We start from the raw sequence: 12,296 nt of genomic DNA on the forward strand, positions 1-12,296 counted from the left end.
GTATAATGAGAGATGAAAATAGGTCAGAGGTAGAAGCTAAATCAAGGGATTATTGTCCCTAAAGTCTATTACATTTAAGTTTCTTCTTAATTTGAAGGTAGATAAATTAAAGAAAATAAGAATGATATTCTGTAATCTGGGGTCTATCTTCTAGTGTAATTCACATGAAACTTTAGTTGCTGATAAAACATAATATTATAACAGCAAGCATATATATTTTCACAAATTAATGAGAAAAGTTGAAAACAAGTTTTCTTCATCATAACTAAAATAGCCTTTCATGGGGCTGGGGCTGAAGCACAGTAAAGTGCTTGCCTAGCATGCGTGAGGTACCAGGTTCGATCCTCAGCACCACATAAAAATTAACAAATAAAATAAAGGCATTCTGTCCATCTACAACTACAAAAAAAATTTTAAATAAAGTAAAATAGCTTTCATCCCATATCATTCTCTAGCCTCTTACTCTTACTTTTCTTCACAGCAATCTCTTTATAGCTGTCATTTCTTTTTTTCCCTTTTTTTTTATTAGTTGTTCAAAATATTACAAAGCTCTTGACATATCATATTTCATACATTTGATTCAAGTGGGTTATGCTGAAATTATATTTCTATTTAATTATAGTAACTAGGTTTCTCTTATTACCAGGTAAACTCCACAGGGACAAGGACTTTTTTTGTTTACCACAGTATTGACAGCACCTATAATAGTGCCCAGCTCAGAGGTTATCTATCTATCCACCTACCCATCCATTAATGTAAAAGAAGAAAGAAACAGATTCAAAATATAGAATGGCTGTCAGTAGTGAGGACACAAGAAAAACTGAAAGAACAGAAAAAGAGTGGTAAGTGGATAAAGAAATAGTTCTTTTAGTATCCCCAGCTTTGACCTTAATTTTCTCCCCAGGTCTCAGGCATTTTTCCTTGGGCATTAGACATTTAAAGAAGGCTTTAAACAACATCACAAAAGGGTGTGCCTCCTTCCCATCTAGCGGGTTGCCTTCCCACAGTAACTGGTCCTCACTTACCTGAATATTGTCTTTTTCCTTTCTTCATAATTTTCCAGGGATCTTTTCCTTGTTCCAATAAGGAAATCACATCTGGTTTAGAAATGAAACACCCTGCTTAGAAGAAAGGAAACAAAGTGATATAGAAATAAAATGTAAATTCAAAATTACTTTGGTTTATCCTGGTTAAATGTGTAATAAACTACAGGTTAAAATGGTAACTGGTGGGGGGCTGGGAATATAGCTCAGTTGGTAGTGTGCTTCCCTTGCATGCAACCAAGAGCCTGATTCACAAGCTAGGCTGTAGCTCAGTGGCAGAACAGTTGCCTAGCATGTGTGAGGCATTGAGTTCAATCCTTAGCACCATATACAAATAAAATAAAGACATTCTATCCATCTACAACTACAAAAAAAATCACATTAATCCAGACGCAGTGTTGTATACCTGTAATACCAGTGGCTCAGGAGGCTGAGACAGGAGGATCGTGAGTTCAGACAGCCTCAGCAATTTAGCGAGGCACTAAGCAACTCAGTGAGATCCTGTCTCTAATAAATTACACAAACAGGGCTGAGGTTCTGGCTCAGTAGTCAAGTGCCCCTGAGTTCATTCACCGGTATCAAAACAAAAAAATTCACATTAAGGTTACAAAATTAATAGAGATTACAGAGGGAGGGAAAAGATCTTTTAAAAATCTGTATTCATATATATGTGTTCCTTCTTCGGAGGAAATCAATGGCTGAGATCATAGATCACACGGTTCAAATCCAGCCTCTTTCACCTCCCAGCTGTGTGACCCTGGGCATGTTACTTCTACATTTCTTTTTCCTTATTATAAATTAGTGTTATTGGGGCTGGAGTTGTGGCTCGCCTAGTGCATGGGAGGCCCTGGATTCAATCCTCAGCACCACATAAGGGAGTAAATAAAGGTATTGTGTCCAACTAGAACAAAAATAAATATTTAAGTAAAATAAATTAGTGTTAATACTGCCTCCTTACAGAATTATTGTGAATTTTACATGAATATATACTTAGACTTAAATATTAGTCATCAGTTATTGTTATTTTGCTGAGAAGAAAACAAGAAGCTTCCTAGGACACATTAATTGTGATTTATTAGGATATTCATACAACATTAATTGCAAAATTCTTAGATTTTTAATTTTCAGTCATAAAAGTAGGTAAAACTGAATGTTTATTTATAAAAGAGATGAGTTATCTTGAATTATCTTGAAATATCTTGAGTTACCTTGAAATATCTTAAATATTTTTTTTAAAGAGAGAATTTTTTAAATATTTATTTCTTAGTTTTCAGCAGACACAACATCTTTGTATATGGTGCTAAAGATCGAACCCCAGCCACATGCATGCCAGGCGAGAGCGCTACTGCTTGAGCCACATCCCCGGCCCCTTTAAAAAAATCTTGGTGATCCAATTTATCACTATGTAAATTATGTTTTCTTTTGATAGAGAAAAATCAAGACACAGGGTCTAGTTATTCTTCTTACAGGTATATTAATAAAATATCTAAAGCAATTCTGAGTTCAAAAACAAAGTGAAATATTTTCGTTGACACTGATAAGTCTATAAATCACCTAGATTTGAAGGACAGGGAAGCCAAGCATAGCATATTCCTGTAATCTCAGTCTCTTGGGAGGCTGAGGAAGGATGATCACAAGTGTCAGCCCAGCCTGGGCAACAGAAAATCCTGTCTCAAAACATAGAAAGAGCTGGGGATCAGGGCTCGGGCTGTGGCTCAGTGGTAGAGTGCTTGCCTAGCAGTATGAGGCCCTGGGTTCGATCCTCAGCACCACACAAATAAATAAATAAAATAAAGGTATTGTGTCCATCTACATGTAAAAAAATTTTTTTAATTAAAAAACAAAAATGATAGGAAAGATGAATATACTTAATGAAGATGTTCACTTCCAATGAAATAAACTGAAACCTTTCCTTTAAAAACAGGGAGGAGGGCTGGGGTTTTTGGCTCAGTGGTAGAGCACTTGCCTATCATGCCAGGCACTGGGTTCAATTCTCAACATCAATTATAAATAAATGAATAAAATAAAGACCCATCAACAACTAAAAATTAAATTAAAATTTTAAATTAAAAAAAACAGAAGAAATTCAGTTAGTTTTTTTTTTAAGAAGGACACAATATCTTTATTTATTTATTTTTATGTAGTGCTGATGATAGAACACAGTGCTTCACGTGAGTGAGGCAAGAACTCTACCACTGAGCTATAACCCCAGCCCCTAAATTAGTTTCTTGAAAGACAGTCTTCTCTTTTTTTTGGTACTAGGGTTTAAACCCAGAGATTAAATCTGAGCCTTATGCATGTTAGATAAGTGCTCTGCCTCTGAGATACAGCCCAACTCTTTTTTGTTTTATTTTGAGGCAGATTCTTGCTAAATTGCTGAGGCTGGCCTCAAACTTAAGATTTTTGCCTCAGCCTCTCAAGTCATCAGGCATGCACCACTACATCCAGCTTGAAAGATAATTCTTGAAATTTTCAGAGGAAAAGCTGATGTTAACAGAAGGCACTTAATATAAAGGTAGAGAACCTTACCTAGTGAGACAAAGTTGCTATAGTTTTCCAGCATCACATCTTTGTATAAGTCCCTCTGTTCCAAGTCCAAGTATTCCCACTCTTCCTGTGAGAAGTCTATAGATACATCACTGAACATCACTGATCCCTGAAATGACAAACATTGTTTGTCATATAATTGATACGAAAAAAAATCTTGCAGGAAATGGACTATGATGGCGAGGAAAGAGTCTTGAAAGCTGGAAAGTTGTTAATACACCCAGTTCGGAAATGAGTGTGCCTGAAGCGGAGTACCTACCTAGTCCCGAAGAATCCTGTTGCTTCTACAAGGCTGGGGTTGTAGCTCATTGGTAGAGCACATAAACAAATAAATAAAGATATTTTTAAAAAATCCTGTTGCTACAGATAAGCCTCTTACACACTGGTATACCTCAATAATCTAAACAGGTGTGTTTGGGGGGTTTCCTATTAAATGATACCTGAGCCTCAAGTAAATGTTATACTGTATATAAATAAAGCAACTGCCTGTTATATGTCTGCATCATAAGTTCTCAAAAACATGAGTTCTTCTATCCCCCCTCCTTAAATAACAGATTAAAAACAAAAACAAAAACAACAAACAAACAACAACAACAAAAAAAAAACCTCTCTATTTTCTGTCTTAGAAAAGGGATCTGTAATCCCAGAGGCTTGGAAGGCTGAGGCAGGAGGTCATGAGTTCAAAGCCAGATTCAGCAACTTAGCGAGGTCCTAAGCAATTGAACAAGACCTTGTCTCAAAGTGAAATAAAAAAAGGACTGGAAGGCTGGGTTCAGTGGCACATGCCTGTAATCCCAGTGGCTCAGGAGGCTAAAGCAAAGATTGAGAGTTCAAAGCCAGCTTCAAAAAAGCGAGGTTCTAAGCAACTTAGTGAGATAGGGCTGGGGATGTGGCTCAGTGGTTGAGAGCCCCTGAATTCAATCCCTGGTACCAAAATAAATAAATAAAAATAAAAATGGCTGGAAATGTAGCTCAGTGGTTAAGCACCCTGGGATCAATCTCCAGTACAAAAAAGAAAAAGAAAAGGTTCTGAGTCCAGTTAAAGAATTTCTTCTGTTTATATTAAAAATCAGAATATATGACAATTATTAATAATTTTTCCTTGTTACAATTTTTTTTCTTTTTTAACCAGGGATTGAACCCTCGTGGGGCATTTAACCATGGCACCACAGCTTTATTTTATTTTATTTTTTATTTTGACAGTGTCCTGCTAAGTTACTTAGGGCCTTGCTAAATTGCTGAGGCTGGCTTTGAACTTGTGATCCTCCTGCCTCCTGCCTTAGTCTCCTGAGCTACTGGGATTACACCATGCCTGGCATGACAGATTCGGTACTGGGGATTGAATGCAGGGGCCCTTTATAGCTGAGTCACATTCCCAGCCCCTTTTTATTTTTTATTTATTTTTTAAATATTTTTTAGTTTGAGGTGGATACAATATCTTTATTTTTATGTGGTGTTGAGGATCGAACTCAGCACCCCACGTATGCCAGGTGAGCGCACTACCGCTTGAGCCACATCCCCAATCCTTATTTTTTATTTTAACACAGGGTCTCACTAAGCTGTGGAAGCCTTGCTAAGTTGCTGAGGCTAGGCTTGAACTCACGATCCTCCTGTCTCAGCCTCCCTTGCTGCTGGCATTACAGGTGTGTGCCACTGCGCCTGGCCATTAGCGTGCAACTCTTTTTTTAATATTTATTTTTTAGTTGTAAGTGGACACAATATCTTAATTTTTTTTAATATGGTACTGAGAATTGAACCTAGTGCCTCGTGCATGCTAGGCAAGCATTTTACCACTGAGCCACAACCCCAGCCCCTAGTGTGCCTCCCCACATACTGAGGATGAAGCCAAACAACAGCAAATCTTATATACTTGGAAAACTCAAGAATAGAAAAGCTCATAATTTTCCTACAAGTGGTTAAATAGACCTATCTTCTCTCATCAACTCAGAAGGGATGGTAAAATATCTCCTGTGAGCAACTTCATTTCTGTGTCATCACAGCTTTTAGCAGAAGACTGACACATATAGGAGATACTAAAGGATTTGTTCGAATAATACACAATGATTGGGAAAAAAGGTTTCATAGCATTGTGATATTTAGCTTCATCCCTCACTGAATTTAGAACTAGGAGAAAGTTCCTGGATGTGGCTTTGATAGGTGGGAAGTTTCAGAAAAGAAATGTTCACAGGATCTAAACATAAAAGTAATATTTCCAGAAAGAGAAATAAGCAGTAACTTACCCGGGCCATGATTTAGTAATTCAAGAAATGATAAGTCCTCCTTGGGGTTTGTTTGCCAGGGGAGTAGAATCCACAGAGGCCAGAACTAGGAGGAGGAAAACAAGGACACGAGCTGAGATACACCCTAGAACTCCCCAAATGATGTGAGTTACTATGACTTTTTTCCCTCTTCTGATCTCTCCATCACACACAGATATATACTTACAAGGAGAACTGAGAAAGTCTAGATAAATCTAATCTCTCTTAAATTTCATGGCTGATAAGAGGCCACATGATCTAAACCAGAGTCTCCTTCAAAGTCTGACAACCCTGCTTGGATTCACTAGATATAAAAAGAGAAATTCAGTAATAATAACAACAAAAACAACAACAACAAAAGCTGACAAAATCTGACAAATAAGAAGATGGAAAAAAATCAGCATTTCCTTACAATATTTCCTTTACCTCTAGTTGTTGAAGCTGGACAGTGGCATTTACAAATCCTTTTAGGATCCAGATTTGGAGGAAAGATTGTAACTGAGAAGAAAAAGTTGAAATGATCTAAAAATGAGGTCAGGGTGGATCATAATGGAGGGGAAAAATCTTAACTTTCTTAGTTTTTAATAGGTCTTTGGGAGACTAAGGATGCCCACTAGGCTGAGATGGTTTAATTAGTTGGCAATGCAAAGTTATAGGTCTTGTTTCTTCTTCATTCAAAATACTTGGGCTCATGTCTTGAAGTACTAAAAATTTAATCATCTTTATTATCCCTATTTTTTGACTACACATACACACATGTATCCTTTTTTTTTTTAGTACTAGGAATTGAACTCAGAGGCTCTCAATCACTGAGTCACACCCCCAGCCTTGTTTTGTATTCTATTTAGAAACAGGGTCTCACTGAGTTGCTTTAGCACCTTGCTTTTTGCTGAGGCTGGCTTTGAAGTCACAATCCTATTGCCTCTGCCTCCTGAGCTTCTGGGATTACAGGCATGCACCACTGTACCTGGCATATTATTTTATTAATTGATACACAAAACTTGCAAATTGTATATATCAATGAGGTACCATGTTATGTTTTGATACATGTTTGCTTTATACAAAGGTTAAAACATATTAAGCATATTTTTCTTTTAAGTATACAACATTTCTTCATGGTGAAAACTTTTTAAAATCCTTTTTTTTTATCTTTTTGAAATCTACAATACATTATTTTTATCTAAAGTCACACCAGAACTTCTGCTCCTATCTAACTGTAACTCAGAGCCCATTAGTCAATATTTTCCTGTCCCTTCCCACTCCCAATCTTCTAGTGACCACCTCTGTATTCTCAATTTCTATGAGATCAGCTTTTTAAAATGCCATGTGTGTAAGATCATGCAAGTAATCTTTCTGTGCATGGATTATTTCACTTAATATATGATCTTCAGTTCCATCCATGTTGTTGCAAGTGAGAGGATTTGAATTTTTATGATTGAATAATATTTCACTGTGCATATGTATGTATTATTTACCCATTTATTAGATGATGAACATTTAGATTGACTTTATATCTTGGCTATGGTAAATAATGCTGCAATGAACATGGGAGCACGAGTGTTTCTATGACATACTAATTTCATTTCCTTTGGATATATACCCTCTGGTAGGAATACTGGATCATATGGTTGTTCTATTTTTAATTATTTGAGGAACCTCCAAAATGTTTTCCATAAAGTCTGCACTCTTTTACATTCCCATCAGCAATGTGCAAGGATCCCCTTTTTTCCATATCCTCACTCACCAACATTTGTTATTTTTAGTATTTTTTATAGTAGCCATGCTTACTGGGGTGAGGTGATATTTCATGGTGACTTTGCATTTCCCTGGTGATTAGTGCATTATCCTTCTTCTGAGTTTTGCAGTCTCTAGAATTACAAACTCAAGAAAAAATTTCCTTTTTTTAAATTTTTTTTTGTTATCAACAAGCCTTTATCTATTATGTGTGATGCTGAGAATCAAACCCAGTGCCTCACACATGCTAGGCAAAGGCTCTGCCACTGAGACACAATTCCAGCTCAAAAAAAAATTTTTTTCCTTTTATATTTGTATAAACTATCCTGTATTGAGAATTAGCAATAATACTTAGAACTATAGTGTATATTGTCTCTACTTGGTATCTCTGGAGAATTGGTTCCTGGACCTCCTTAGATACCAAAATCCATGGATGCTCAGTCCTTTAAATAAAGTGGTGTCATATTTGCATAGGACCTACGTACCTCCTCCTGTAATCTTTAAATTAATCTCATATTACCTATAATGCCCAATACAAGATAAGTAATTGTTATACTATATCAGTTAAGGAATAATAAAAAGAAATCAGTCCTTACATGTTTCAGGACAGATTCAATGTTTTGAATGTTTTAAATACCAGGATGGTTGATTCTATGAATGCCTAATCTGTAGATATCAGTTTTCTTCATGAATTTCCTCTACAAATTACCTGCTAGAAGCCATAGAAATGATGTCTCTCTATATATGAGTAGTGGAGGGCCCCAAGTGTGACCTTGCTTGGAATCTTCAAATGTCTCCTAAATTCTGGAAAATTCTGGAAATGTGCTCTGAAAATTTTCTATCCAAAAGCCAGCTTTCATTCACAGGTCTCTGCGAAAGCAAAGTGATGGGCCTGATGATGAGAGCTTTAAATAATGAGAAGGGGATAATCTGAAGAATGATTTGTCTCAAAGGAAGAAATAAAGAAGGACAAGCTTTTTAGGTAAGCAAGCAAGGCTTAATGTGGAGACATCCTGAAAGGATCTTACATGAGATTTAGCTTGATTTTGTTTGTGTTGAAAATGAATATTCACACAGGTTTTATATTAATGATGGTGAGAAAGAGTTTTGATTGAGTCATAAGGATTAAGCCTGATGGCCATTACCACTGCAAAACTGAGGCACTGGCAGCCCAGCCTGTCAGCAGCCAGGACAACAGCTTCCAAAATCCTTTGGGCTCATCCTATTTTCAATGAGAATTACCCATACTGTTTTCCTGCTGACTTCATTTACCATTCTCTTTCTCACAACCTAGAGTGAAGAAGTGTGGATAACTAGACAATAAAACATATCCAACTATCAAGAACTTCCGCTTTCCAGTCCCCTTCTTCCTCCAGGGAGAAGTCTTTTCTGCTGTCCTTTAATAAAGCCTTCTATTTTCTACTCTAAAAAAAAAAAAAAAAGAACTTCCAACAAGGGTGGTGACAGATGCCTGTAATCCCAGTTATTTGGGAGGCTAAGGCAGGAGAATCACAAGTTCAATCCAGTTTGGGCAACTTTAGTGAGACTCTGCCTCAAAATAAAAAATAGAAAGGACTAGGGATGCAGCTCGGTGGTAAAGTGCCATAGGGTTTCTCCTTGGTTAAAACAAAACTAAACTTCTAAGTAATGGGTGTTTTAACTGAATCTTCAGGACTGCTATTTAGTATGATATCCTTTTTAAAAATATTTTTTAGTTTTTGATGGACCTTTATTTTATTCATTATTCATATATGGTGCTGAGAATCGAATCCAGTGCCTCACACATACTAGGCCTTTGAGCCACAACCCCAACCCTTTAGTATGATATTCTATCCATTCAATAAATCAGAAAATTTGAAACCACTGGGAGAATGTAGCAAAGCTGCATTTGAAATCCTTATTTTTCTAACCAAAAGCCAGTTTTCATTCAACTCTAGCCTCTGAAACACAGAATTTCAATTCCAGTGTGAGAAGCCTGGCATGCATGATTTGGGGGATTAAAGAAAATAATTATACACATGGTCAAAGGTGTATGTAAAAGTATACTGACATTGTTTCTAATGGGAAAAAGTTGGAAAGAACCCAAATGTCCTTCAGTAGGAAATAGATTAAATAAATCATAAAGCACCTATAGAATAAAAAAGAATGGGAATACAGCTTAGCTGTACTGCACTTGTGAGGCCCTGAGTTCAATACCCAGTCTTGCAAAAAAGAAAAAAAAACTATTATAATTTTAAATGATAATGTATATCTTTAACTTAAATATGCTTACTACATTTTACTGAGTGAAGAATCCAGATAATAAAAGAGTTATAAGTAGTGTATTTGTGTTTTGGCAGGACAAAAACATTTATGTGTATGTATATTTACTTTAGTTCCCAATATCTACATCTATACTATGATTTCTAAGCTTGTTTACATACATTGGAGTTTTGCCTATTACAGAATGACTAACCATAACTAATGCCTTGTTTCAATGATGTTGCTTTTTATGATTTCTTGACTAATACATTTATCTTTCTTCTGAGTCATTTTAGTCATGATGCACTCCAAAGAGCTGCTGAATTGTCTCATTCTGTCTCACTCTGCATCCATGGCTGAGCATAAAAACTTTAAGGCACAGCTGGGTGAAGCAGTGCACACCTGTAATCCCAGCAATTTGGGAGGCTGAGATGGGAGGATTTTAAGTTTGAAGCCAGCCTCAGCAACTCAGTGAGACCCTGTTTAAAATAAAAAATAAAAAGAGCTGGGATATGGCTCAATAGTTTAAAAAAAAAAGAAAGAAAAAAGAAATTTATCCTTATGAAATGTATGTAAAAGTAAACAAAGATGTATATGAAAAGAAGTTCATCAAAGAATAATTTATGACAACAAAAATCACCTAATGATAGGCAACAGGTTGAATAAATTATGTTTTATGATATAATAGCACATTAGGCAATTATTAATGATGATGGCTCTGGTCCATATTAACTAATGAAGAAAGATATTCCTCACAAATTACTAGGTATGATAGACTAAAGAATATGTGTGTGTGTGTGCGCACACACACACACACACACACACAAAGAATATGCACAATGTCAGGAGGAGGAAAACTCTCATATATCAAAAACAGTCTTTCTTGTCAGCATTCAGGATATGAGTCTAAGCTCTGACAGTTATTTTTTGTATTTTTATTTTATTTTTGTACTAGGGATTGAACCCAGGAGTGCTTAAGCACTAAGCCACATCCCCAATCCTTTTTTATATTTTATTTAGAGTCAGGGTCCTGTTGAGTGGCTTAGGGCCTCACTAAATTGCTGAGGCTGGCTTTGAACTTGCAATCCTCCTGTCTCAGCCTCCCCAGCCTCTGGGATTGTGGACATGCACCACCTGAATATTCTTTTTAGATATACATCCCAGGCAGGAGGATCACGAGTTCAAAGCCAGCGTCAGCAAAAGCGGGGCACTAAGCAACTCAGTGAGATCCTCTCTCTAAATAAAATACAAAATAGGGCTGGGGATGTGGCTCAGTGATCCTGTGTCCCTGAGTTCAATCCTGGTACCAACAAAAAGATATACATGACACATGACAATAGGGTGTACTTTCATATATTATACATACATGGAGTACAACTTCTCATCCTTGTGATTGTACATGATGTGGAATGATACTGGTCATGTATTTATATTAGCTCTGAGAATTTGGACATGTAACAACTTCATTGTCTCTGCTTCCTCATGGATAAATTGTCGAATAATAACTACATACCTTATAGGATGAGGTTAAGAACATAATACATGCCAAGGGTGGGAGAGCATGCCTGTCATGCCAGCTACTAGGGAGGCTAAGGAAGGAGGACAGCAAATTCAGGGTCAGCCTAGGCAACTTAGTGAGACCCTGTCTCAAAAATAAAAATTTTCAAAAAGGGCTTGGGCCGGGGATGATGGCTCACACCTGTAATCCTGATGGCTGGGATGTTGAGGCAGGAGGATCACGAGTTCAAAGAGAGACTCAGCAACTTAGCGAGGGCCTAAGCAACTCAGTGAGACCCTGTCTCTAAATAAAATACAAAATAGGGCTGGGAATGTGTCTCTTGTGGTTAAGCACACCTGGGTTCAATCCTGGCTCTAAAAAAAAAAAAAAAAAAAAAGTGGATGGGGTGCTTAGGATGCAGTTCAGTGCTAGACTACTTGGCCAGCATCCATGGCATGAGGCCCTGCGTTCAATCCCTAGTACCAAAAAACTAAACATTCTCAGATATTACAATCTTTAATTTTACGGCAATGGATGTGTATCTTCTGGGGTCATGTTAACCTTATTAAATTACAGAATTTGTCTCCAAAAGAATGGCATATTAACGAGCATCTACAAAAAATTTTTACATACAGTTTCATAGGGTGTTTAGTCTGCTGAAAGACTTAAATAGTTTCAAATTACCCTGGTTAAAAATTCTTGTTCAGGGCTGAAGTTGTGGCTCAGTGGAAGAGCTCATGTGTGAGGCACTGGGTTCAATTCTCAGCACTGCATATAAATAAATGAATAAAATAAAGGTCCATCAACAACTAAAAAAAAATTTTTTTAAATAATTCTTATTCTAGGGCTGGGGTTGTAGCCCAGATGTAGAGCACTTGCCTAGCATGCGTGATACACTGCGTTCGATTCTCAGCACAATTAAGATATTGTGTCCACCTAAAACTAAAAAATAAATATTTTAAAAAATATCTATAC

General features: G+C 36.7%; 1 protein-coding gene across 9 annotated transcripts in view; it reads right to left on the reverse strand.

The window, feature by feature from the left end:
- Window positions 1–12,296, reverse strand: part of Zfp82 (ZFP82 zinc finger protein) — a 28,103-nt gene that overhangs the window by 14,393 nt on the left and 1,414 nt on the right. For 4 of the 9 annotated variants that reach the window (XM_040279473.2, XM_078033153.1, XM_021721219.3 and 1 more), the window contains exons 2-3: window positions 5,831–5,915; window positions 1,026–1,118 (exon numbers count right to left, since the gene is read on the reverse strand). In XM_040279473.2, the coding sequence (XP_040135407.1) occupies window positions 1,026–1,053 (28 nt within the window). In that variant the 5' untranslated portion in view covers window positions 1,054–1,118; window positions 5,831–5,915. Of the gene's footprint in view, window positions 1–1,025; window positions 1,122–3,572; window positions 3,700–5,830; window positions 5,916–12,296 lie in introns of all 9 variants that reach the window. The other 5 variants (XM_021721221.3, XM_040279469.2, XM_040279468.2 and 2 more) reach the window with 3 other exon arrangements.

The sequence above is a fragment of the Ictidomys tridecemlineatus genome, chromosome 15 (assembly GCF_052094955.1).
Source record: "Ictidomys tridecemlineatus isolate mIctTri1 chromosome 15, mIctTri1.hap1, whole genome shotgun sequence".
NCBI lineage: Eukaryota > Metazoa > Chordata > Mammalia > Rodentia > Sciuridae > Ictidomys > Ictidomys tridecemlineatus.